Genomic DNA, 27623 nt, shown 5'->3' on the forward strand with positions numbered 1-27623 from the left:
ATGGTTTGTGTTTCACCCTACACATGATGCTGACGATCATTCTCAACGGTTTGGTATAATTAGTTATCCTACACCCGACCATAATTCTGTCTCTGACGTGTGCACATGTACCTTGATGCTGCAGTTTGGAATGTCACGAGCTGTCACCAAATATTGATTTGTCTTTGGATCTTTAATTTGTTCGCTTTGCATTTTGCTAATTGATAAACTGTACATTATTTATTTTTCATAGCTTCTTTTTCCTCACCTGCCTAACACTTTTGCACAGTACTGGATAAACTTTGACATTTGTGATTTCTAGATCAGCTAGTGCGATCATCACGATGATTCCGCGCCCCTGCAGAATGTCTGGGCTGCAGTTTGGGGGTCTGCTTGTTACCTTTTCTTGTCCCGTCACCTTATATGTCTTTGTCGCCCCGTACACGTGTGTTTCCAGGAACAAGTGTACAATGCGTGTCTCTGTAAATCAGTAATTCACGTCATAAACCTCACCCCCTCCAATCACTAGAAAGTCGGAGCCTCGTCCGTCACGTTCACTTTTCTGACTTCTGGAAAGTCATTGTTTATAGAAATGGAAAAAAAACTCGGTCAGGATTGTGCGAAACATCGCAGGTGTCTGGGCCTCAGAGTGACATAAGTGCTGTACACAAAGCTGCGAACATGCCGCCATATATCTGTGTGTATGGGGCCAGGTGGAGAATCCGATTATACCACGGGGCTATAGGAAGGGGCTGCTGTGACTCTAGGGGGATTTGGGGTCAAGCTTTAATTTCTGGGACCATATAAGGGCACCTGTGACATCTGAAGATTTTACATGGAAGGGCTGCAGTGACCACTGGGTCTATCTGGGGCTGCTGTGACCTCTGGGTCCATTTTGGGGCTGCTGTGACCACTGGGTCTATCTGGGGCTGCTTTGACCACTGGGTCTATTTCGGGCTGCAGTGACAACTGGGTCTATTTCGGGCTGCCGTGACCACTGGGTCTATTTGGGGCTGCAGTGACCACTGGGTCTATTTGGGGCTGCAGTGACCACTGGGTCTATTTGGGGCTGCTGTGACCAGTGGGTCTATCTGGGGCTCCTGTGACCACTGGGTCTATTTGGGGCTGCTGTGACCAGTGGGTCTATTTGGGGCTGCTGTGACCACTGGGTCTATTTGGGGCTGCCGTGACCACTGGGTCTATTTGGCGCTGCTGTGACCTCTGGGTCTATTTGGGGCTGCTGTGACCACTGGGTCTATTTGGCGCTGCTGTGACCTCTGGGTCTATTTGGGGCTGCTGTGACCAGTGGGTCTATTTGGGGCTGCTGTGACCTCTGGGTCTATTTGGGGCTGCTGTGACCACTGGGTCTATCTGGGGCTGCTGTGACCTCTGGGTCTATTTGGGGCTGCTGTGACCACTGGGTCTATTTGGGGCTGCTGTGACCAGTGGGTCTATTTGGGGCTCCTGTGACCACTGGGTCTATTTGGGGCTGCTGTGACCACTGGGTCTATTTGGGGCTGCCGTGACCACTGGGTTTATTTGGGGCTGCTGTGACCACTGGGTCTATCTGGGGCTCCTGTGACCACTGGGTGTATTTGGGGCTGCAGTGACCACTGGGTCTATTTGGGGCTGCAGTGACCACTGGGTCTATTTGGGGCTGCTGTGACCACTGGGTCTATTTGGGGCTGCTGTGACCACTGGGTGTATTTGGGGCTGCTGTGACCACTGGGTCTATTTGGGGCTGCTGTGACCACTGGGTCTATTTGGGGCTCCTGGGACCTCTGGGTCTATTTGGGGCTGCTGTGACCACTGGGTCTATCTGGGGCTGCCGTGACCACTGGGTCTATCTGGGGCTGCTGTGACCAGTGGGTCTATTTGGGGCTGCTGTGACCACTGGGTCTATTTGGGGCTGCTGTGACCACTGGGTCTATTTGGGGCTCCTGTGACCTCTGGGTGTATTTGGGGCTGCCGTGACCACTGGGTCTATTTGGGGCTGCCGTGACCACTGGGTTTATTTGGGGCTGCTGTGACCACTGGGTCTATCTGGGGCTCCTGTGACCACTGGGTCTATTTGGGGCTGCTGTGACCACTGGGTCTATTTGGGGCTGCTGTGACCACTGGGTCTATTTGGGGCTGCTGTGACCACTGGGTCTATTTGGGGCTCCTGGGACCTCTGGGTCTATCTGGGGCTGCTGTGACCACTGGGTCTATCTGGGGCTGCTGTGACCACTGGGTCTATCTGGGGCTGCTGTGACCAGTGGGTCTATTTGGGGCTCCTGGGACCTCTGGGTGTATTTGGGGCTGCCGTGACCACTGGGTGTATTTGGGGCTGCAGTGACCACTGGGTCTATCTGGGGCTGCTGTGACCACTGGGTCTATTTGGGGCTGCTGTGACCACTGGGTCTATTTGGGGCTGCTGTGACCACTGGGTCTATCTGGGGCTGCTGTGACCACTGGGTCTATCTGGGGCTGCTGTGACCAGTGGGTCTATTTGGGGCTCCTGGGACCTCTGGGTCTATCTGGGGCTGCTGTGACCACTGGGTCTATCTGGGGCTGCTGTGACCAGTGGGTCTATTTGGGGCTCCTGGGACCTCTGGGTGTATTTGGGGCTGCCGTGACCACTGGGTGTATTTGGGGCTGCAGTGACCACTGGGTCTATTTGGGGCTGCTGTGACCACTGGGTCTATTTGGGGCTGCCGTGACCACTGGGTCTATTTGGGGCTCCTGGGACCTCTGGGTGTATTTGGGGCTGCAGTGACCACTGGGTCTATTTGGGGCTGCTGTGACCAGTGGGTCTATTTGGGGCTCCTGGGACCTCTGGGTGTATTTGGGGCTGCCGTGACCACTGGGTGTATTTGGGGCTGCAGTGACCACTGGGTCTATTTGGGGCTGCTGTGACCACTGGGTCTATTTGGGGCTGCCGTGACCACTGGGTCTATTTGGGGCTCCTGGGACCTCTGGGTGTATTTGGGGCTGCAGTGACCACTGGGTCTATTTGGGGCTCCTGGGACCTCTGGGTGCATTTGGGGCTGCCGTGACCATAGGCGAGGCACTGATAAAACTGATGGATAAAATGAGCACGTTGACAAAACTGATTTACCTCCAAAAGGCCTGTGCGTATTATTCACTTATAAGCCGGTTTCATCCATCCCTTTTTTTTTTGCATCTGAGCTAAAAAAAACGAACAGCTATCCGCTTTGCTGGATCCAATTTTTATCCATTTTTGATCCATGTGTCAGTTTTTAACATCGGTGCAGCATCCGTTTTCCTCCAATTAAAAGAAGAAAAAAAAACATTTGTAAGCCACTCGTGCACTGGACTAGGATGATGGGGTGGAGGCCGTGTGCAGTGGTCTTTTTTCACAAATTCTCGATTTGAATAGGAGGCGAGTTAGATTCATGACTCGTATAAAAAGCGGACATTTTTCTCCTTTTTTTTTCTTCTGTGGGTGTGACTGCTAGGTTTTGTAGCCTTTTGCAAAGTCAGCAGAGGTGGAAATTCCCAGCAGCGGGATGTGAATATTCACACCTCACGTTACATTGACCTGTGAGCGGCGCGGGTTATTAGTCAAGGATGTCAGATTTGTTGTATAATCCGAGCAAGCGATAATTGCAATGTGTGCAAACGTGCGGAGCCCAGGTATGTACACAGGGCGTCCTTCTGACCTAGCGATGACAGCTTCACGTCTGCACAAGGTGAACAGTACATCATAGGAACCACTTAAAATAATGAGCAGAAAATACATTTTTTCAGACTTAAAATACTAGATTTAGGATGGGTAAAGAAGCAGTGTAGTTTTGGAACAATGTGGTTTGGCGGCTGTTCTCTACAGCCCCATAGACGTTGAATGGTGCATCACCTCCAATAATCCGTGCATCACCTCCAATAATCCATCCCATGTTGTTCAGTTGTTTTCTAGCTTTAGTTGCGCATTGAGGAAGAACTAGGGCTCGGGAATTCGGTTCTAATGGTCAGTGTCCCACTGATTAGACATTTATTGCATACTAGATTGTGGCCCGATTCTAACGCATCGGGTATTCTAGAATATGCATATCCCCGTAGTATATGGACAATGATGATTCCAGAATTCGCGGCAGACTGTGCCCGTCGCTGATTGGTCGAGGCAACCTTTATGACATCATCGTCACCATGGCAACCATTATGACATCTACGTTGATACTGTGCCCATCGCTGATTGGTCAAGGCGAATTCGCGGCAGACTGTGCCCGTCGCTGATTGGTCGAGGCAACCTTTATGACATCATCGTCGCCATGCTGTGCCCGTCGCTGATTGGTCGAGGCCTGGCGGCCTTGACCAATCAGACGCGGGATTTCCAAGACAGACAGACAGACAGACAAACCCTTAGACAATTATATATATATAGATTCTACGGATAGATGATTAAAGGGAGTCTGTCTGCCGAAAATGACTCTTCAAACCAAGCACTTGCGATCGGTGCACTCTTAGAGCGGTCGAGAAGTTTGGCGCGCCCTTTGGGTGGTCTAGTGTTTTGGCGTACGCACCCTTTGGGTTGTTGAGAGGTTCGCTGCGCACTGACTCTTGGGGTGGTCAAGAGGTTCAACAAGCACGCGCCCTTGGGATAGTCGAGAGGTTCGACAAGAATGCACCCTTGGGATGGTCAAGAGGTTTGACAAGCACGCGCCCTTGCGATAGTCGAGAGGTTCGACAAGCATACGCCCTTGGGATGGTCGAGAGGTTCAACAAGCATGCACCTTGAGATGGTTGAGAGGTTCAACAAGCATGCGCCCTTGGGATGGTCGAGAGGTTCGACGTGCACCCTCCCTTTGGGTGGTCAAGAGGTTTGGCACACATGTACCCTTGGGGTGATTGAGAGGTTCAATGCAGGAGTGATCTTTGAATTTGCGGAAATCTCCATCAGAAAACGTTTTACTGGATACATAGGTACAACAACAGATCACTGTCCCGTGGTTTCATGGTAACTGCCTTACCAAAGTACAGTTTCCAAAATAATAGTAATAGTAGTAATCAGCTTTTGTTTGTGTAATGGAGTCAGCAGTCATCAGCCATAACACCAAGCACCTGCCTAATATTGTGCATGATGGCCATCAAAACAGCTCTGGGCAATTGAGGCATGGACACCACGAGATCACTGATGGTGTACTGCTGTATCTGGCACCAAGATGACCGCAGATCCTGTGAGTCTCTCAGTGCGGACTCTGTCGATCGGATCTGTTTACCAGCGCATCCCACAGATGATTCCCACAGGGATCCTGCAGACCAAGTTTGTGTCGTCTTCCTCAGCCCATTCCTGGATGGTTTCTGCAGTGTGGCAGGGACGTTTTCCTGCCGATGGATGGTATTTGCTATTTGGTTCTATCTTTGCTATTTAGGGGATATTTGATCTATACAATGTTTGGGTACGTGGCTTGTGTCACATACAAATAAGGCCAGGACCCAAGCTTTCCCAGCAGAACATTGTCACATCACGTGACTGTTCAGTGTGTACGGAGTCAGTATGGCTGCACATGCTGGATGCTGCAGAAGCTTCATCCAGGCAGGTAATGACCTTACCAGTATTCAGCAACGTCCATCAAAATTACTAGACAGGATTAGGACGTGGCCATCTCGACTCCTCTCAGAACAGCACTCACATAATATTCTTGTACAGTAAGGGGTCGCAAGTAGAGGTGGGTGGACTCCTGTATGTTCGGGTCTGTTACTAAGCCATAGGCTTGATGTCACCGGACAATACAAAGGTGACATCAACCCCACAGATATGAATCCCACTTGCCATCGCTACAGGGCAAGTGGGAAGAGCCGGGCAAAGCGCCAGAATTGGTGCATCTAATAGGTGCGTCGTTTCTAGGCTTGGGGCTGCTGATTTTAGGCTGCGGGGGACAATATCAATGGCCCATTACCAGCCTGAGAATACCAGCCCCCAGCTGTCAGCATTAGCAAGGCTGGTTGTCAAAAATGGGGGGGCCCACACCGTTTATTCTTGATAACCAGCCTTGCTCACAGTGACAGCTGAGGGTTGCAGATCCCAGCTGTGAGTTTTGCTTGGCTGGTTATTAAAAATGCAGGGGAACCCATGCCAGTTTTTTTTTTTAATTATTTACTTAAAGTGCAGGCGCCGGTTGATGACTACTCCCATTAGCTGCTCCTGATCTGTTATTAGCGGCATCAGACGTAGGCTGATTGGAGCTGTAGTCCCATCAGCTGACGCCAGTGATCAGAGGTAAACGTTATACCTCCGATCACAGCTGTGGGCTCATGCTGCCATTTGACAGCGTTGGAACCGCGGCTATCTGACCGTTGGTGATGATTTTACCGCCGATCAGAAGCAGAGTTTGCCACGGTGTCATGTGCATGACAGCGCAACAAACACCCGGGGGCCGAACAGTAACACACACTTCCTGATGAAGTCCGTGTCCGAACAGCAGGTGTTCGGTATGGACGCCGAACTTTATTGTCCGGGTTTGCCCATTTCTAGTCGCAAGTGGACATTACAGAAGCAGGACAGGCCGTGGCTGTTTAATGTAACTGGCGGTCATTACCCAGATACCTGTATACATGGACCCTAGGAAAGGACAGCGCTGCACTGTGCACACAGTCTGTATTTACGCCATTGCAAAGATATTCAAGGGTTAAAAAGTCAAAAGCAAATAAACCGGTAGTCCCAGCTGGGAATTTCCATGTGTGTATCACGTACCTGACCTGCAGGTAGACCGTTGCAGCAGATGCACGTGTAGCTCTGTGTGTAATCGCTTATTGCTATGTGGTTGCCCTCGGGGGATATGCTAGACACTTGTAGACATGTGCCGGGTTCCCATGGTCCAGGTCACCACTGCTGTTTGAGAAGCTGCTTAGATATGTGCTCTGTGGTCATGGTGGAGCAGGCGTCTGCCCTGGCAGTGCCAGTCATCAGCCGTCAGAGCCAGCTGGGAGCTCTACCCCCATAAAATGAGGAATTAAGCTTCAAACGTGTCGTCCACCCTTCCAAATAGTTATAGAATACGTGTACTGTCCTTACTGATGCCCAGGTTCCCTGCCGGTCTCTGATTTCCTGATCCGACCTACAAACATGAGTCCAAAAGGATCTGCCATTGATGGTCCAAGAACATCCTGTACATCCGTCTGGCGGGGAAGAATCACATCAGATTTTCGGGTGGAGTTGATTTTCATATAATGCTTAAGGGGCAGTGAGCCAATTTCTGACTAAACAATATTCCCTTGTTGAGCAAGGCTGATGAAACAGTCTAAAACGCATTATAAATGTTGCAGAACCGGCGCCTGGGAATCAGCGGTACTGTTAGCGCTTTTCCCCGGCACCAGGTGTTGTAGACAGCTCTCACCATTCTCCTCTGCTCGCGCTGCGATCAGTGCTAGCAGGGGACACACAGCACAATATACACATCTGTCTGTAAATGTGACATAAGTAAGTACACCTGCACCAGAAGGTTTGCTAGTATTCAAACTCTCCTTGAATGGAGTTGACCTGAAATAACATGGCATCTGTCGAGTTATTAATCATGTAAGAAACGGCGGCCCATCGGCTTGGCCTTCGGTGGTCGTTTGTGCTGCTGCCGTCCCTTGTGGCCCAATTAGACAGTCTGGGTAATGGGCAGCTTTGAATCAATCTCTATATAAATGTATAACCAGTCTCTGCCATCTTGTGCCAGCGCAAGCAAGAGCGGCCAATGTGGCCTACATGCTGCCAATGTGTTTACTTGGCATTTCATTACAACCATTTTTTTTAAATTTTTTTGCAATTGCCTGTCAGGAATTTAGATAACATAAATATACAGATCACTGCATAGATGTTTGCCATTTAATTGCTATTAAAAAAAAAATAATTGTGAATTTCTTTGACTTTTCTTTTACCCAGTATGGCGCCACCTTGTGTTTGCAATCATGATAATATAATAATAATCTTTATTTTTATATTGCGCGAACATATTCCACAGCGCTTTACAGACATTATCATCGCTGTCCCCATTGGGGCTCACAATCTAAATTCCCTATCAGTATGTCTTTGGAATGTGGGAGGAAACCGGAGAACCCGGAGGAAACCCACGCAAACACGGGGAGAGCATACAAACTCTTTGCAGATGTTGTCCTTGGTAGGATTCGAACCCAGGACTCTAGGGCTGCAAGGCTGCAGTGCTAACCACTGAGCCACCGTGCTGCCCGCTGCATAGCAATGTGAACGTCCATCTAATGACTGAGTGCTGGTGGACACGTTCTCAGTCACTATGTGCAATGGGAATAGCTTTTTGCCTGCTTGTCTCTACAGTAGCGGGAAAGGAGAGCTGAGAGTTCACCTGAAGGATGGGAAGTAAAAGAGATTGGTCGGCTGCCAGAGGGGGAAGTAGAAAGACTAGTTGGATGCCAGAGGGGGAGGTACACTGATTATGCCCACCAGCAAAAAAAAAAAAAAGATTCTGGGGTGAAACATTAACATATTCTCCTACTGGACTACTGCTGGAGTTTAGGCAGGGTTATATGGTCCAAGTTTGGAGCACAATGTGCGGATTTGCTGCAAGTGTCCTGAAATCCATCTTTTTTAAATTTTATTTTGTAATCTAATGGTACACATAAGACATTGCAAGTTTATTTATGTTTTTCAGAGAAATCTGCTCCTTCCTCCTCCTGGACTGATTTTTTTTTTTCACTGTCCATATTCAGTGAAGGCAGATTTTCCCATTACTGAGATAGGAGACGTCCGTTGGTGCTTGTAAAATTCAATGGAAGGAGGAGCCGGAGGCAGAAATGACAGAAAGTTCTCCATAGAACTTTACGAGCACCAACTGTCATCTCCTCTCTGTCATTGGAACATCTGCATGCAGTGATGGCCCCATTTTACCCCTAAATTGAGACTTTTGAGAATGAATGATCAGTCCGGGAGGAGAAAGAAGCAGATTTATCTGATAAGATATATTACAAAGTTTATTATTACAGACTTTTTACTCTTTAAAGCCAGATAAAGATGCAGAAAGTGTCCCAATCCTCTGCACGTATGGGGATACTCGTCCTTCACCGGGCACGTTGTGTCGGAGGCCTCTGTAGTAACCCTGTGTGTGTTTCTCTTGCAGTGGTGGAGATACAAGGAAGCATGGTAGCCGAGACCCCGATGCACGATGTCTTGTAGTGAGAAGAAGGACGCTGATTTCGCTTACGAGTCTTCAGTTCACAGCGCAAACCTTCTGCTTCGCCTGAACAGCCATCGGGAGCAGGGCCTGCTGTGTGATGTGACCGTGGTGGTGGAAGAGCAGAGGTTCAGGGCTCATCGCTCTGTGCTCGCTGCTTCCAGCGATTACTTCCTATCACGGGTTGTGCAACCAAGCAATGGCGAGTGTGTCGTAACCCTGCCCGAAGAGGTGAGGACGGCCGAGGAGTCTTACATCTACAGTGGGTGCGGAAAGTATTCAGATCCCTTTACATTTTTCTCTTTGTTTCATTGCAGCCATTTGGTTCATTCAAAAAAAGTTAATTTTTTTTTCTCATTAATGTACACTCTGCACCCCATCTTGAGTGAAAAATAACAGAAATGTAGAAATTTTTGCAATTTTATTAAAGTAAGAAAAACTGAAATATCACATGGCCATAAGTCTTCAGACCCTTTGCTCAGTATTGAGGAGAAGCACCTTCTGAGCTAGTACAGCCATGAGTCTTCTTGGGAATGATGCAACAAGTTTTTCACCCCTGGATTTGGGGATCTTCTTCCATTCTTCCCTGCAGATCCTCTCCAGTTCCGTCAGGTTGGATGGTGAACATTGGTGGACGCCATTTTCAGGTCTCTCCAGAGATGCTCAGTTGGGTTTAGGTCAGGGCTCTGGCTGGGCAAGTCAAGAATGGTCACAGAGTTGTTCTGAAGCCACTCCTTTGTTATTTTAGCTGTGTGCTTAGGGTCATTGTCTTGTTGGAAGGTGAACCTTCATCCAAATCTGAGCTCCAGAGCACTCTAGAAGAGGTTTTCATCCAGGATATCTCTGTACTTGGCCGCATTCATGTTTCCTTCAATGGCAACCAGTCAACCTGTCCCTGCAGCTAAAAAACACCCCCATAGCATGATGCTGCCACCACCATGTTTCACTGTTGGGACTGTATTGGGCAGGTGATGAACAGTGCCTGGTTTTCTCCACACATACCGCTTACAATTATCGCTAAAAAGGTCTATCTTCATCTCATCAGAGCAGAGAATCTTATTTCTCATAATCTGGGAGTCCTTCATGTGTGGTTTGTTGTTTTTTTTTTTGTTTGTTTGTTTTTTTTAACTGGTTCATGCAGCTTTACATGAACACCCGAGCCTTACACTATGGCCGGTCCGAATAACTAAAGCAATTGTTACCATCCACCTCTCGTGTCTCCCCTTTTCCTCATAGTTTGTAGCTTGCGAGCAGGGCCCTCATTCCTCCTGGTATCTGTTTTGAACTGTATTTCTGTTAAGCTGTAATGTCTATTGTCTGTACAAGTCCCCTCTATAATTTGTAAAGCGCTGCGGAATATGTTGGCGCTATGTAAATAAAAATTATTATTATTATAAAAATTATTATTTTTTAGCAAACTCTATGCAGGCTTTCATATGTCTTGCACTGAGGAGAGGCTTCCGTCCGACCACTCTGAGCAAAGGGTCTCAATACTTATGACCATGTGATATTTCAGTTTTTCTTTGTTAATAAATTTGTAAAACTTTCTACATTTCTGTTTTTTTCAGTCAATATGGGGTGCAGAGTGTACATTTATGAGGAAAAAATGAACTTTTTTGAATTTACTAAATGGCTGCACTAAAACACAGAGTGAAAAACTTAAAGGGACCTGAATACTTTCCGTACCCACTGTATGACATGCTATCTATTTCTATTAACTTACCAACATCATTAATGATCTACGCAACACCAAAGCACAGAATCACTGTCATGTATATATCCCCTTTGGTCACATCAGTCCCTCCTTGTACTCTGGTGGTCACAGCCGCCCCTCCTTGTGCGCTGGTGGTCACAGCAGCCCCTCCTTGTGCGCTGGTGGTCACAGCAGCCCCTCCTTGTACTCTGGTAGTCACAGTCACCCCTCCTTGTACTTTGGTAGCCCACAGCCGCCCCTCCTTGTACTTTGGTAGCCCACAGCCGCCCCTCCTTGTGCGCTGGTGGTCACAACCGCCCCTCCTTGTGCTCTGGTGGTCACAGCCGCCCCTCCTTGTACTCTGGTGGTCACAACCGCCCCTCCTTGTACTCTGGTGGTCACAGCCGCCCCTCCTTGTACTCTGGTGGTCACAGCAGCCCCTCCTTGTACTCTGGTGGTCACAACCGCCCCTCCTTGTGCTCTGGTGGTCACAGCCGCCCCTCCTTGTGCTCTGGTGGTCACAGCAGCCCCTCCTTGTGCTCTGGTAGTCACAGCCGCCCCTCCTTGTACTCTGGTGGTCACAGCCGCCCCTCCTTGTACTCTGGTAGTCACAGCCGCCCCTCCTTGTGCTCTGGTGGTCACAGCCGCCCCTCCTTGTGCTCTGGTAGTCACAGCCGCCCCTCCTTGTGCTCTGGTAGTCACAGCCGCCCCTCCTTGTACTCTGGTAGTCACAGCCGCCCCTCCTTGTGCTCTGGTGGTCACAGCCGCCCCTCCTTGTGCTCTGGTAGTCACAGCCGCCCCTCCTTGTGCTCTGGTAGTCACAGCCGCCCCTCCTTGTACTCTGGTAGCCCACAGCCGCCCCTCCTTGTGCTCTGGTAGCCCACAGCCGCCCCTCCTTGTACTCTGGTAGTCACAGCCGCCCCTCCTTGTACTCTGGTGGTCACAGCCGCCCCTCCTTGTGCTCTGGTAGTCACAGCCGCCCCTCCTTGTACTCTGGTAGTCACAGCCGCCCCTCCTTGTGCTCTGGTAGCCCACAGCCGCCCCTCCTTGTGCTCTGGTAGCCCACAGCCGCCCCTCCTTGTACTCTGGTAGTCACAGCCGCCCCTCCTTGTACTCTGGTGGTCACAGCCGCCCCTCCTTGTGCTCTGGTGATCACAGCGGGCTCTTTTTGCTTTTCTGTGGTTGTTTTTTTTTGTTTGTATTTTTTACACGTCCTTGGGATAATTTTCATTCTTTCTCATCTTGTTTTCTCAGGTGACTGTGAAGGGCTTTCTTCCGCTGCTCCATTTTTCTTACACTTCGAAACTTCTCGTCAACAAAGACAACTTACTGGAAATCAAAAAATGTGCAAAGTTCCTGGAGGTCCATGATATCGAGGAGGCCTGCTTCCAGTTCCTCTCCCTAAAATTCTCCGACCATAAATGCGAAACCTCAGAATGTCCCCGAAAAAAATGCTGCAAGTCCTTCTGCCCGAAGGCGAGCATCCAGCGCCAACCCGACGAGACTTTGAGAGCAGTGGTACACGAGGTGGAAGATATCTGGAAGGAGGACTTCTCCCAGAACCTCAAGTGTCCAACGGAGATTGCAAACTTATCCCCGTCCCCAGAAAGTCCAAAACAGCCATGTGAAACTTTTTGCTTTGCCAGAGAGAATGCTTCCAACTTTTCCTCTCTTTGCCCAAAGTACAGGAAGTTTCAGAAAGCTTGCGGACGGGGCAGAGTCCGATCCGTCAGCACGTGCTCCAGCAACCAAGAAGCTCAGAGTTTGTCACCAGCTCCATCCAGTGAGATGTCCGAAGGTACCAGTCAGCCAAAATCTCAGGTGGAGGACCTTCAGTTATCAAAGGCTGATGTAAATCTGAGCTCTCTACCTCTGCAGGGCACGGATGTGATATATTATGACAACCTGTGCAACGAGGACAAAATCGCCAGCCCAGCCGTCTACCCTCCATGTTTTCCTATAAGAGCCGGACTTCCAGACTTCAGTTCTGTGCCTTTTCCGTGCGTGTACCAGCCATATCGGAACGTTAACTACATGGACCCCCTGAATGGCTCCAATCCAGCTGTGCTTCCTGACAAGGGCGGCAACGAAACAAGCAGCAGCCGGGCACCTGATTTACCAAGACAGGAATATGTGTCCGACCCGGACATGTCTTCTGCCATGGAACCAATCCAAGAACGTAGTAATGTGGAGAGAGAAGTAGCCGAACATCTCGCAAAAGGTTTTTGGTCCGATGTGTACCCCAGCCAATTTTCAGGTCATGAAGAAACAGAAATGTCAACTCCAAAGCAACTACAGGACCTGAACAGTGCGGATAGAAGATCGGAATGCCCATGGCTTTCCATTTCTATTTCAAATGAGACCCCCGAACGGACCTTTACTACCCTTAATTCTGTGTCGTGCCCGTTTATGAGTAACATTTCCAATGAGGCTTGCGACACTAATCCGGATGCGAACAGTGAAAATGTGGATAGAGGAACGATGCCGGACAAGTGCCCGTATGTGTGTCCTATTAACTTGGAGGAGGATTCGGAAACGGACAGCGAGGAAGATAGCGGCGGATCTTGTTCTGCCAAAGAACAGGAGTGTGAGGTAGGATGCACCCATAAAGGGATTCTTAGCAATTTTTGTTGCAAATGTCGGTACTAAGCAAAATGGTATGGGAATGCCCCTTTGTCTTATGCTGTTCTCGTAAAAGTAGATACAGATGCTTCTCACAAAATTAGAATATCATCAAAAAGTAAATTTATTTCAGTTCTTCAATACAAAAAGTGAAACTCATCTATTCTTCATTACACACAGAGTGATCTATTTCATGCATTTATTTCTGTTAATGTTAATGATTATGGCTTACAGCCAATGAAAGCCCAAAAGTAATTTATCTCAGTAAATTAGAATAATTACCAAAAAACACCTGCAAAAGGCTTCCTAAGCGTTTATAAAGGTCCCTTATGTTTCAGTAGCTCCACAATCATGGGGAAGACTGCTGACTTGACAGATGTCCAGAAGGCAGTCATTGACACACACCACAAGGAGGGTAAGCCACAAAGGTCATTGCTAAAGAAGCCGGCTGTTCACAGAGTGCTGTATCCAAGGATATTAATGGAAAGTTGACTGGAAGAAAAAGTGTGGTAGAAGAAGGTGAACAAGCAACCGGGATAACCACAGCCATGAAAGGATTAAGAAAAGGTCATTCAAAGATTTGGTGGAGATTAACAAGGAGTGGACTGCTGCTGGAGTCATTGCTTCAGGAGCCACCACACACAGACGTATCCAGGACATGGGCTACAAGTGTCACATTCCTTGTGTCGGCCACTCATGACCAATAGACAACGCCAGAAGCGTCTTACGTGGGCCAAGGAGAAAAAGAACTGGACTGTTGTCAGTGGTCCAAGGTGTTGTTTTCAGATGAAAGTAAATTTTGCATTTCATTTAGAAATCAAGGTCCCAGAGTCTGGAGGAAGAGTGGAGAGGCCACAACCCAAGGTGCTGGAGGTCTAGTGTGAAGTCTCCACAATCAGTGATGGTTTAGAGAGCCATGTCATCTGTTGCTGTAGGTCCACTGTGTTTTATCAAGACCAAAGTCAGCGCAGCCGTCTACCAGGAAATCTTAGAGCCCTTCATGCTTCCCTCTGTCGACAAGCTTTTTGGAGATGGAAATGTCATTCTCCAGCAGGACTTGGCTCCTGTCCACACGGCCAAAAGTTCCAATACCTGGTTTACAAACAACAGTATCACTGTGCTTGATTGGCAGCAAACTCGCCTGACCTTAACCCCATAGAGAATCTATGGAGTATTGTCAGGAGGAAGATGAGACACCAGACCCAACAATGCAGACAAGATGAAGGGTGCTATCAAAGCAAACAGTGGTTTCCCCCCACATATGGGGTATCCGCATACTCAGGACAAACTGGACAACAACTTTTGGGGTCTAATTTCCCTTGGGAAAATAAAAAATTACGGGCTAAAACATAATTTTTGAGGATAGAAAAATGATTTTTTTATTTTCACGGCTCTGCGTTATAAACTTCTGTGAAGTACTTGGGGGTTCAAAGTGCTCACTTGACATCTAGATAAGTTCCTTGGGGGGTCTAGTTTCCAAAATGAGGTCACTTGTGGGGGGTTTCTACTGTTTAAGCATATCAAGGCCTCTGCAAACGTAACATGATGCCCGCAGACCATTCCATCAAAGTCTGCATTTCAAAATGTCACTATTTCCCTTCCGAGCCCCGACGTGCGCCCAAACAGTGGTTCCTCCCCACATATGGGGTATCAGCGTACTCAGGACAAACCGGACAACAACTTTTGGGGTCCAATTTCTCCTGTTAACCTTGGGAAAATAAAAAATTGTGGGCTAAAAAATAATTTTTGAGGAAAGAAAAATGATTTTTTGTTTTCATGGCGCTGCGTTATAAACTTCTGTGAAGCACTTGGGGGTTCAAAGTGCTCACCACACATATAGATTAGTTCCTTGGGGGTCTAGTTTCCAAAATGGGGTCACATGTGGGGGAGCTCCAATGTTTAGGCACACAGGGGCTCTCCAAACGCGACATGGTGTCCGCTAAAGATTGTAGCTAATTTGTAATTTAAAAAGTCAAATGACGCTCCTTCCCTTCCGAGCCCTGCCGTGCGCCCAAACAGTGCCCTCTACCCCCCACATATGGGGTATCGGCATACTCAGGACAAATTGTACAATAACTCTCGGGGTCCAGTTTCTCCTATTGCCCTTGTGAAAATAAAAACATTTGTTGCTAAAAGATCATTTTTGTGACTAGAAAGTTAAATGTTCATTTTTTCCTTCCATGTTGCTTCTGCTGCTGTGAAGCACCTGAAGGGTTAATAAACTTCTTGAATGTGGTTTTGTGCACCTTGAGGGGTGCAGTTTTTAGAATGGTGTCACTTTTGGGTATTTTCAGCCATATAGACCCCTCAAACTGACTTCAAGTGTGAGGTGGTCCCTAAAAAAATGGTTTTGTAAATTTTGTTGTAAAAATGAGAAATCGCTGGTCAACTTTTAACCCTTATAACTTCCTAGCCCCAAAAATTGTTGTTTCCAAAATTGTGCTGATGTAAAGTATACATGTGGGAAATGTTATTTATTAACTATTTTGTGTCACATAACTCTCTGGTTTAACAGAATAAAAATTACAAATTTGAAAATGGAAAAAATTTCAACATTTTCGCCAAATGTCCAATTTTTTCACAAATAAATGCAAAAATTATCGACCTAAATTTACCATTAACATGAAGCCCAATATGTCACGAAAAAAACCGTCTCAGAACCGCTAGGATCCGTTGAAGCGTTCCTGAGTTATTCATAAAGGGAAACTGGTCAGAATTGCAAAAAACGGCCAGGTCATTAAGGTCAACATAGGCTGGGTCATGAAGGGGTTAAAATAATTTTTCAAGCTGGTTTTATAAAGTATTCTAATTTACTGAGATAATGACTTTTGGGTTTTCATTGTCTCTAAGCCATAATCATCAACATTAACAGAAATAAACACTTGAAATACATGACTCTGTGTGTAATGACTCTAGATAAGATAGTTTCACTTTTTGTATTGAAGAACTGAAATAAATTAACTTTTTGATGATATTTTAACTTTGTGAGACGCACCTGTGTATGGGATTGGTGACTTCAAGGGGTTATGACTGTAGATGAGAGCCAGCGGCTAACCACAAGAGCAACAATTTTCTTGTACTAAACCATTAAAAATTGTAAAAAAAAAAAAAATATTTATGCAAATCTAGATTGAAATCTGCTCTAAAAATTAATTAAGATTAAGTTGATATTTTGTATGTACAACGCAGGTCGTTTTCCTCTGGCGGTGGGGCTCGTGCTGCTGGCGGTGGGGCTCGTGCTGCTGGCGGTGGGGCTCGTGCTGCTGGCGGTGGGGCTCGTGCTGCTGGCGGTGGGGCTCGTGCTGCTGGCGGTGGGGCTCGTGCTGCTGGCGGTGGGGCTCGTGCTGCTGGCGGTGGGGCTCGTGCTGCTGGCGGTGGGGCTCGTGCTGCTGGCGGTGGGGCTCGTGCTGCTGGCGGTGGGGCTCGTGCTGCTGGCGGTGGGGCTCGTGCTGCTGGCGGTGGGGCTCGGGCTGCTGGCGATGGGGCTCGTGCTGCGGGCGGTGGGGCTGCGGACGGTGGGGCTCGTGCTGCAGGTGGTGGGGCTCGGGCTGTTGGCGGTGGGGCTCGGGCTGCTGGCGGTGAGGCTCGGGCTGCGGGCGGTGGGGCTGCGGTGGTGGGGCTGCGGCAGGCGGCTCAGGCTGCTCGTCCAGTTTTCTGCCTTTTTTCCCCATTCTGTCGCATCTGAATGTAAGAAATAAAGTAGACAGAGCTGTTCTTCTTATTAATTATACTTCTCAGTAGCGTCTGCAGGACGTACCAGCAATGACAACGCACAGCCTCAGTGATGACCCGTGCCGTCGGATCAGATGCCGTGGGCTGGGATTTGCATGAAATAGTATTGGCAATCACAGTAATCCTTTTATCGTCACTGCCCAGTCTGCAGATTTGTGCTTTTCTTCTAAATTTATTGATATTTTTTTTCCTTGTTCTAGAAAAAACTGCCATTCAACTCTCAGAAAATAATCTCACTTTCACGATACGACTTCCAGTCTTTGGTAAAAATGCACAAGCTCAGTCCCGAGCAGCTGGACTGTGTCCACGACATACGCCGGCGGAGTAAGAACAGGATTGCTGCTCAGCGCTGCCGGAAAAGAAAGCTGGACTGCATCCAAAACCTGGAGACGGAGATACGGAAGCTGGTGAGTTCTGCCGTCCAGGCGCGAAAACAGAATATAGCTTGTGTGGACATTGGCCGGCGTTCTTGCCCTTTGAGAGCATACGGATTCGGCGGTTTTCGAAACATTTCAAACAAATGAATGAGGTCGGCCCATACACAACAACTGTGCCAGCCCCGGCGATGCCAGAAGATGGGTGGAGGTCCCAGAGGTGGGCCACGGTTCTCAGACACTTATGGCGTATACTGTGCTTCATTTGTCAGTGATTGCAGTTAAAAAAATGTAGAAGAGCATTTGTGAGGTCGGGTACTGATGTTGGGGAGACGTCGGGCTCACAACCTCTGGTTTAGTTTATCCCATGGTGTTTCATGAGGCTGAGGTCCATTCTTCCATGATAAACTCCTGTCTGTATGGACCTTATGCACGGGGAACAGAGAGGGGACTTCCCCAAACTGTTCTCAAGCTGAAAGCTACAATTGTCCACATTTGTCTTGCGCTGAAGCATTCAGATTTTCCTTAAACAAGTCCACAGCATTATCATCCTTCACCATCCGTACAGTGAGCACAATGCAATCCAGGGGTAACGTCCTCCATCAGATATCAGACAGAAGCGTGAACACATTTCCTCCAGAGTCCAGTGGTGGCGGCTTTACATCACTCCATCCGACGCTCTGCATTGTGCTTGGTGATGTACGGCTGCATGCAGCTGCTCGGCTATGAAGCTCCTGGCAAGGATGCAGTGTTTGTGCTGCAGTTATACTAGACGAGGTCTGCACTCTGCAGCTATGGGATCAGCAGAGCGGTGGTGACTTTTCTGCCACCTGATCCTCAGCACTCAGCCCCCTGCTCTGTAACATTACGGGGTCTCCACTTTGTGGCCGAGTTGCTGCAGTTCCTTCCACTTCCCAATAATATCACTCACAGGTGATGGGGGAAAGATTTAGGGGAGGAGAAATGTTGTGGACGGACTTGTTACCCCGGTGGCTCCTATTACATCACCGCGCTGGTATCGGGAAGCTCTGCACCACCAGCTATTACCCCGGGGGGCAGAGGTTATAGCGCAGGGGCAGTGGGACTGAATGAAAAACTAGAATTCGGTGATTGAGGATTGTCCCGATACTTTTATAGTGGATCTTTTCACCTGGGCAAGAATAGAACTTTGTCTATCGCCTTTCATTGGGGGACACAGGAACCATGGGGTGTATGCTGCTGCTACTAGGAGGCTGACACTATGCACAAAAAATGTTAGCTCCTCCTCTGCAGTGTACACCCCACCGACTGGCATTATACTCTTCAGTTTAGCTTAGTGTCAGTAGGAGGTGGACACGGGTCTTTCATTAAACCCTTATCTACCTCAATGTGTGTCGTTTTCTTTCAGGTTTTCCGGAGCGATACAGGGTGAGCAGTCACACCTGTAATCCCACAATACGGACTATGAGTACGGCGTGTACTGCCACCCCGTATCCTCATAGATCTGACAGCAGGACCAAGATCCTAGCACGCAAGCGTGCTCAGAAGTCCGGTCCTGGCTCCATCCCCCACCCACTCGCCCACCAGAGCCTGTCGGTTGGAGGAGACGAGGACGTCCATCATCAGCTCCGTGGACGTCTGACACCTTTCTCGGTTTAAGGTTAGTAACGGACGGCGTGGGAGTATTGAGGTGAGTATTTCCCCCACCCGTCCCAGTTAGGAAATCAAAAGAGGGATCCCTCTGGGCCTTTTTATTATACTAAGGACTGCAGTTACCAGGCTACCTTGTCCTGTTTTGTTCGGCGGGTCCCACGGGCAGGGATCGTCGCTGCACTGCAGCAGCCTTGCTGGCACCTCGCTTCCCCTCCTTGTTCCGGGGGGGCCGCCCTATCTTTCCTTCGGCGCGGTGACTTTTTCAGCCGCGCTGCCTTTTATTCCGGTGGCGGGCGGCCGCTCTGCCTCCTCGCTCCGGCGCGGCGGTCTCTACAGGCAGCCCCGCTGCCTAATTCCTCCGGCGGGCACGTTCCTTTGTTGTCCGGCGTGGCGGCCTTGGCAGGCAGCCGCGCTGTTCCCCTTTCCGCCGGCCGCACCGCTCGTTCTTCAGCGCAGCGGCTCTCTCCGGCGGTCGCATGCCTCTAATTTAGGCCCCGGCTTCTGTCCGGGCCTACTTCCGGCGCCGCGACTCCGCACACTTCCGGTTTTGAGGGCGGGCTTTTCTCCCGCCCAACAATCTTTCTTCTCAGTCCACAGACGCCATCTTTGTGTCCCTGGGCGCACGACCAATTCCGCCCTCTCCACTACTCCGCTGCTTGGTGCCACACATTGCCGCTCCGCCCCTTTCAGAGCGCGCATTCTGGCGTTTTTCTCAGCAGTCGCCATCTGCGTTTTCATGGATTGCGGCAGGAGCTCACATCGCCTTCCTGCCTAAAGGGCTACTTCTCCCCGGAGGTCCACCCGCAAGCCGGACAACTTCCTCCACGTGGAATCCGTTTTCAGCCGCGAGCATCTCTGCACTGCAGACTGACACTCCCCTCTGCCCCACTGTCCCCTAACGCAACCCGATTGTTCCTACCGCCCAGGATCCCCCGGCCGCTCCGCTTGAGTGATACCCCCACCCCAGGCTGGGCTTCCTCTCTATCACAATCGGTAGCGGATCTAGCTTGGGTGTCTCAGACTCTGGTGTCCGTGCTTGATCGATTTCCCCTGCAGGCTCCCGCAGTAGCCAGCGGGTCGCAGTAGCCTCCGTCCGAGCCCTCCATTATAAGCTGCAAAAGGTCCAGACAGGAACCCCGGTCTGAGTCCTCTTCTCGTTCCATCTCGCCCCACGTCAGCTTCCTCCCGGTTCTCCTCCCCTGAGTCAGGCGAGGCTTCTCTGATGCGCCCTCGGAGGATATTTCGGAGCTGGATTCTAACCAAATCGCTACCATGAGGGATATGGTTCTGAATCTCATTGGAGCGATAAATCAGACCTGTGGCATCAAGGAGATCTCTACGGAACCCGCAGATCAGGTGGTTTCGTTTAGACGGGCTAAACCACCTTCCAAGTATTTTGCTCCTCTCCCTGAATTCGAGGAGATCAAGATCATGACCAGAGAAAGAGAGAATCCGACCCGACGTTTTCAGAGGGGAAAGTGTCTTGGCGTTTTATATCCCTTTTCTCCAGAACTTACCACCAATTGGACTGATTCTCCCTCGGTGGATCCTCCAGTTTCCAGGCTGTCCACCAACACGGTCCTTCCACTGTCCGGCGGAGCATCTCTGAAGGATCCTAACGATAGTCATAGAATCCTTTGCGAAGTCAGCCTTTGAAGCGGCTGCAGCTACTCTATGCCCGGCTTTTGCTTCCACTTGGGTTTCAAAATCCATATCCAAATGGGCCAAACAACTCCGTCGGGGCATCCTGGACGGGGCTCCACCCGGACAGCTGGCGGAGCTTGCCAACTAGATTTCTCACGCGGGTGAATACCTGGTCTCCGCCTCCCTGGATGCCGCGTCTTGTGCGGCTCGGGCGTCCAGCAATGCTGTTGCCATCCGCCGGACCATTTGGCTCAAGGCCTGGCAGGCGGACTTGTCTTCTAAAACGCCCCTTACCAGCCTGGCTTTTCAAGGTTCACGTCTCTTTGGTTCTAAGCTGGACCAAATCATTAAGGATGCCACCGGGGACAAAAGTTCTCTTCTTCCCCAGTCTAAACCTCGTCGCCCTCCTCCTAGATGGCAATTTCGGTCCTTTCGGCCTTTTCTTCGCTTCGCGGCATCAAACTCCTTTTCCCAGCAGCCACAGGCACGTCAAGAGAAGAAGACGGTATCCTTTAGACCCACTCCTTCCTGGCGCTCTCGCTACTCCCAGGGTAGATCCTCCAGGTCTAGGACTGAAAGATCCACCTCGGCATGACTCACGGCAAGACCCCAGCCCACTTCTTCAGGGACGTCTGGATCTCCTCAGTAAAGGACGCATGGGTCAGGGAAGTTGTATCCTCGGGATACAAAATAGAGTTCATTTCACGGCCCCGGGATCGTTTCTTCGAATCCAGACCTCCAAGAGACCCGGGTTTCTTCGCAGCCATCGCTTCTCTCCTCAAAACCAGGGTAATTGTTCCCATCTCAGAAAAAGAACGGTTCACAGGTTTCTATTCCAATCTTTTTGTGGTACCGAAAAAAGACGGCAAGGTTCGTCCCATTCTGGATCTCAAATTTCTGAACAAGAGAGTTCGTCTGAGACACTTCAGGATGGAAACCCTTCGTTCAGTAATTGTTTCCATGGAGGCTCAAGAATTTCTGTGTTCCATAGATATTCAGGACACCTTCCTCCATGTCCCTTTATTCCCGGGATATCACCGATTCCTGCGCTTTGCGGTGCTCCAGGGCCATTTTCAGTTCATCGCCCTGCCATTCAGTCTCACAACCGCTCCCAGGGTTTTCACGAAAATCATGGCTGCGCTGATGGCCATCTTGAGGGTCAGGGGACTGGTACCTTTTCCATACCTCGACGACATCCTCATCAAGGCTCCGTCCTCTTCTCAGGCTCACGAGAGCCTGTCCATCGTCCTCGACACTAGCCCATTTCGGGTGGCTTGTCAACAAGAAGAAATCCTGTCTTGTTCCTCGTCTTTCTGGGCATGCTCTTCGACACTTGTCAGACCAAAGTCTTCCTTCCAGAGGACAAGAGATCCATCCTTCGTCGGGACGTACGCTTGCTCCAGGGTCCTCGGCTTCCCTCTTTCCGATCGGCCATGAAGGTTCTGGGGAGGATGGTAACAACATTGGAAGCAATTCCCTTTGCCCAATTTCACTCATGACCTCTTCAGCAGGCCATCCTGTCACAGTGGGACAGGTCTGTCTTGTCCCTGGATCGTCCGATCCGACTCTCTCCCTGGGTGAAACGGTTCCTCAACTAGTGGTCACCTCTTATCTCCCAAGGCAGTTCCTTCCTTCCAGTTCACTGGCAGGTGGTGACGACGGATGCCAGCCTGCTCGGCTGGGGCGCAGTGTTTCGCTACCTGACTGTTCAGGGTCATTGGTCGGCGCAGAAGTCTTCTCTGCCGATCAACGTCCTCGAGATTCGGGCCATCTTTCTTTCCCTTCGTCACTGGGAAAGAATTCTCAGGCGTCTACCTATCCAAATCCAGACGGACAATGCCACGGCGGTGGCATATGTCAACCATCAGTGGGGACTCGGAGCTCCTTGGCCGAGGTATTTAAGATCCTCCTCTGGGCAGAGGCAACGGTTCCGGTGATATCCGCGGTGCATATCCCCGGCGTGGACAATTGGGCCGCCAACTTCCTCGGCCGCGAGGGCCTCGCGGCAGGGGAATGGTCCTTGCATCAGGAGGTCTTCCATCAGATTTGTTTTCGATGGGGGACTCCGGACGTAGACCTCACGGCGTCCCGAATGAACAGGAAGGTCCCTCGGTTTGTCTCCAGGTCCACCCGCAGTGGGCGTCGACGCTTTGGCCATTCTTTGGTCGCAGTTCGTGCTCCCCTATCTGTTCCCACCCCTTCCCTTGCTTCCCAAGCTGTTAAAAAAGATCAAGGCGGAGGGGGTGCCGGTCATTCTGATCGCCCCAGATTGGCTCAGGAGAGCTTGGTTTGTGGAGATCGTCAATCTTTTCGCAGACGCCCCCTGGTGCCTTCCAGACAGACCCGATCTGCTGTCCCAGGGTCCGATCTGCCACCCGAATTCTCGGTCGCTCCGTTTAACAGCGTGGCTGTTGAGACCGCAGTTCTAAGAGCATCCGGCCTTTCGGACCGGGTGATTCATACCATGATCCAAGCTAGGAAGCCTCCGTCTTCCAGGATCTACTATCATACCTGGAAGGCTTACTTCCGTTGGTGCGAGTCCAACCGCGTTTCACCTATGTCCTTTTCCCTACCTTCCATTTTGGCCTTCCTTCAGGCAGGACTGGATTCGGGCCTTGCTCTTAGTTCCCTAAAGGGCCAGGTTTCTGCGCTCTCTATCCTTTTTCAGAAGACGTTATCTTCTCGGCCACAGGTTAAGACCTTTCTTCAAGGAGTAGCCCACGCTGTCCCTCCGTACAGGGTCCCTGTGGATTCATGGGATTTAAATCTTGTGCTGGGCGCTCTGAGGGGTTCACCCTTTGAGCCTCTCAGGGAGGTTTCCCTATCAGTTCTATCTTGGAAGATGGCCTTTCCTGTGGCCATCACTTCTATGCGCTGCGTTTCCGAGTTGGCGGCCCTTTCTTGCCGACCTTCTTTCTTGGTTATCCACCAGGACAAGGTGGTCCTCAGGCCTCTGCCTTCCTTCCTTCCTAAGGTGGTTTCCACCTTCCACCTCAACGAGGACATTGTTCTACCTTCCTTTTGTCCAGCTCCGACTCATCCTCCGGAGCGATCGTTGAACAAGCTGGACCTCGTCAGGGCAGTGAGGATCTACCTGGCTAGAACTGCCGCTTTCCGGAAGACGGATTCCCTTTCGTCATTCCTGATGGCATGCGTAGAGGTCTGCCGGCTTCCAAGGCGACTATTGCTCGCTGGATCAGAACGGCAATTTTGGAGGCTTACTGGGTCAAGAACAGAGTGCCCCCTCCTGGGATTAAGGCTCACTCTACCCAGGAAGACGGCGCTTCCTGAGCGGTGCACCACAGGGCTTCCGCCCTACAGCTTAGCAAAGCGACAACCTAGTCTTCCATTCACACGTTCGCCAAATTTTACAAGGTCCATACCTATGCTTCGACGGACGCCAGCCTAGGCAGAAGGATCTTGCAGGCGGCAGTAGTGAGTCCTCTGACCTGATGGAAGTCTGTTTTTCCCAACCCAGAGACTGTTTTGGGATGTCCCATGGTTCCTGTGTCCCCCAATGAGAGGCGATAGAGAAAACAGGATTTTTGGTTGCTTACCGTAAAATCTGTTTCTCGGAGCCTCCATTGGGGGACACAGCTCCCTCCCAATGTTTCTCAGTTTCTGTTGTTCTGTGTTCTATGACTGTTCTCACGTTTACACTTCTCACGTTTGTGGTTATGTTTCAACCTTATTGTTTTTCTCCTACTGCTTTCTCACTAACTGAAGTGTATAATGCCAGTCGGTGGGGTGTACACTGCAGAGGAGGAGCTTGCTTTTTTGTGCATAGTGTCAGCCTCCTAGTTGCAGAAGCATACACCCATGGTTCCTGTGTCCCCCAATGGAGACTCCGAGAAACAGATTTTACGGTAAGCAACCAAAAATCCTGTTGTTTCTGTAAAAAGCAGCCTCGTTTTTCTAAACTCCCAACTTTTTCCATTCTATTGTTCCTATGCAGATCTGGATCTTCTGTTTTAGAGGAGAACCCTTTTACTAGCATGAAGCAGAACACCAGGGGTTAACACGTAGAGAGCGGAGGTCTGTGAAGCACCAGGTCCCGTGTATGTTATCTAGCGTGTGTCCGGCCTGAGGCCGTGCTCTCTGCTGACGCCAGATAACGCGCGCGGATGATACGGCATGACTGGCATGCTAGAATTCCCACTCCACGGCGAGATTCCTGGCGCATTCACACTCGCAAAAAAAAATAATAATAATGATTTCTTGCCTCGATTAAGGCTTGTTCACACGCTATGTTTTTTTCACTGCAGATTTCAACCATCAGAGTTTTTTTTTTTTCAAATCTGCAGTGTCCATTCCTTCATCGTTATTTACGCCTTCAAATGAAAGGGAAAAAAAATGCATCAAAAATGTGTATTTTATGCAACTTTTTACTTACCAGCAGGGCTGTGGAGCCGGTAAGCCAAACCTCTGACTCCTCAATTTCCATGATACCGACTCTGACTCCACGAAAATGGACTCCGACTGTACAGCCCTGTTTACCAAAACACTGCAAAAAAAAAAAAAGTAATTATTCAATGTGTGCACTCATCTCCATCTACCCTCTCCTGCTTTTTCTCTAGAGTCTGAAGGCGCTGTCTGTCCACATATAATTCAGGATGAAAAATCCTCATGAAAAAAACACTTTTCTATTCTTTTTTTTTTTTTTACGCTGATTTGATGCCGTTTTTTACTTACTTTTTCATCCTTTGTTGTTTTTTTTATTTTTTTTTATTCAATTTTAATCATAATATACGGTGTGTTGTAAAAAAAAAAAAAATCTCAAAAAATACCCATTTTGCAGTGATTTACACTTGGGTGGGAGAGGCACATCAAAGAATTTACATTCTGCTTTCTAAAATAAGAAAATAAAATAAAAATTGTGTTTATTATTCATAGATGTTTTTTTATTTATTTTTCCAGCAAAATGAAAAGCACCATTTATTAAAGGAACGGGACCAAATTTTATCCACATTGGGAGAGACCAAGCAGAACCTGTCCGGTCTGTGCCACCAGGTGTGCCAGGAAGCATCGCTGAGCCACGAGCAGATACAAGTCCTAGCCAAATATTCCAGCTCGGAGTGTCCCTTGTCCTTCCTGGCTCCGGAAAGGGGGAAAATGCTCCTCCAGTGTGAAGCCATATTACAGGAATTCGCAGGAGGGCTACCAAACAACGTGGAGGCTCCGCACCGCAGTGCCGGCGACGGCGGCGTACAGAACACCGGCCACGTCCTGACCTCCGAAGCAGCCGGACCCGGGCAGTCCAGCACTGATTTTCGACATCCCGTGACTGCTCAATGCACTACTGATGAACAAAACTAGGACACACTCCTACACGGGGGAGTTTATATGTTAATACAAAGCAATAGATTTTATTTTTCTGGTTTGTTTTTTTTTCTATACATCATCCATAAAGAAATCCGATTGAATTTATTAGATTTTTCAGTAACTATTCAGAGGGAGGGTCTTTTGAATACATCCTCATTTTATATAGTATTATGCTGGAGATCCCATTTTGTCCACCAGTTTACCTCTATCCGGATCAATAGCATTCCCAAAAAAAAAATTAATTATAATATTATATTACCGCTATATATCCCCCAAGTAAGTTTTTTATTTTTATTTTTTTTAACTTCGTCTATGCATTTATTTTTTGTTACTGCTATAAACCCTATCACTAGAGTTGAGCAAATTGTTTTGCAAGACCGTGGTCCAGTGGCCTCGTCAGTAGTGCCACAGCCACCGGACGAGAACCCTGCAAACCTTTTAATTTGCTCTGGCAGTCAGGCTGTCGAATTGTTTTTTGCCCAATTCTGTCTATTACTTCTCTATGACTTATTGATGCCATACACAAAAGAGTAAAGAAAAACCTATAGCCTGCTCGCACCCACCAGCCGCGCCAGACTAGGGGCCGACTGTGCACTATTTAGCCTGGATTGTGTATGCGCTAAGCTCCTTTGCTCCCTCTAGTGGCGACCGTAGGGAAACAAAAATGGACCCGTCCCCTCCTGATAAGTCCCTTTTAGTTTAAATATAGGCAAAAATTGTTTTGTGTTTTTGTTTGTTTGTTGTTGTTTTTGACCCTTTTTGGTTTGAAATAATTTCCACCCAAAAAGTTATTATAACTTAATATTATAATAGTATTATATGATAGTATAATGGAATTCCAACTTCTAATACTTAAAGAGACACTAACTTCTTTCGTGGTTTTGATTTTTTTTTTTCTCTTTATTTTTGCTCAGCTAAAAGTTAGATCTCTTTCTTTTGAGATCCCATTATTCTTCTCCTTACTTCTTAGCAAAATTGGAGTAAAAGTAAATCTACTCCATCCGGGTTCATCATTTGTCCCTTTTCTTTATTTGATTGCATTTTTGCATTTTTTTTATTTTTTTTTTTTACTACAACTTCTGTACCTTGTTAATTAGTACATTTGCATTAAAAAAAAAAGGTCACAATTGTTGAATTGGCCCCGAGAATATGAAAAAAAAACAACACCCCCCCCCCCCTCGTAACGTGACCATTACAAGAATTAAAAAATAAAAACACAAGTAAAAACTTCAAACGGGTACAAATTAAAAGAATAATTTGGTGCAAATAAAAAAACTGGTTACAGACGCCAAAAAATGGACAAAAATGGCCCAAATGCAATAATGAAATGATCCCATTTGACTTCTGTCTACATTGAAAGTCTGGCTTGTGATTTATTTTATTAGGTAATGTATTAGAAAAATAAATAATTTTTTTTTTTCTATTTTGCATTTTATGCTTCTAACTTAGATCTGCAGCGTTAGATTTATTCTCTGCACTACAGCAAAAAATAAA

At 48.6% G+C, this 27623-nt stretch overlaps 1 protein-coding gene across 1 annotated transcript in view; it reads left to right on the forward strand.

Moving 5' to 3' along the window:
* BACH1 (BTB domain and CNC homolog 1) overlaps positions 1 to 27344 on the forward strand; it is a 29425-nt gene extending 2081 nt beyond the window's left edge. Inside the window, exons 2-5 of the mRNA XM_069760821.1 lie at positions 9057 to 9341; positions 12058 to 13395; positions 17358 to 17564; positions 25725 to 27344. Coding sequence (XP_069616922.1) covers positions 9102 to 9341; positions 12058 to 13395; positions 17358 to 17564; positions 25725 to 26123 — 2184 coding nt within the window. The 5' untranslated portion in view covers positions 9057 to 9101 and the 3' untranslated portion in view covers positions 26124 to 27344. The remainder of the gene's footprint in view (positions 1 to 9056; positions 9342 to 12057; positions 13396 to 17357; positions 17565 to 25724) is intronic.
* Positions 27345 to 27623: the final 279 nt, after the last annotated feature.

This window comes from Ranitomeya imitator, chromosome 3 (assembly GCF_032444005.1).
Source record: "Ranitomeya imitator isolate aRanImi1 chromosome 3, aRanImi1.pri, whole genome shotgun sequence".
Classification (NCBI taxonomy): Eukaryota; Metazoa; Chordata; class Amphibia; order Anura; family Dendrobatidae; genus Ranitomeya; species Ranitomeya imitator.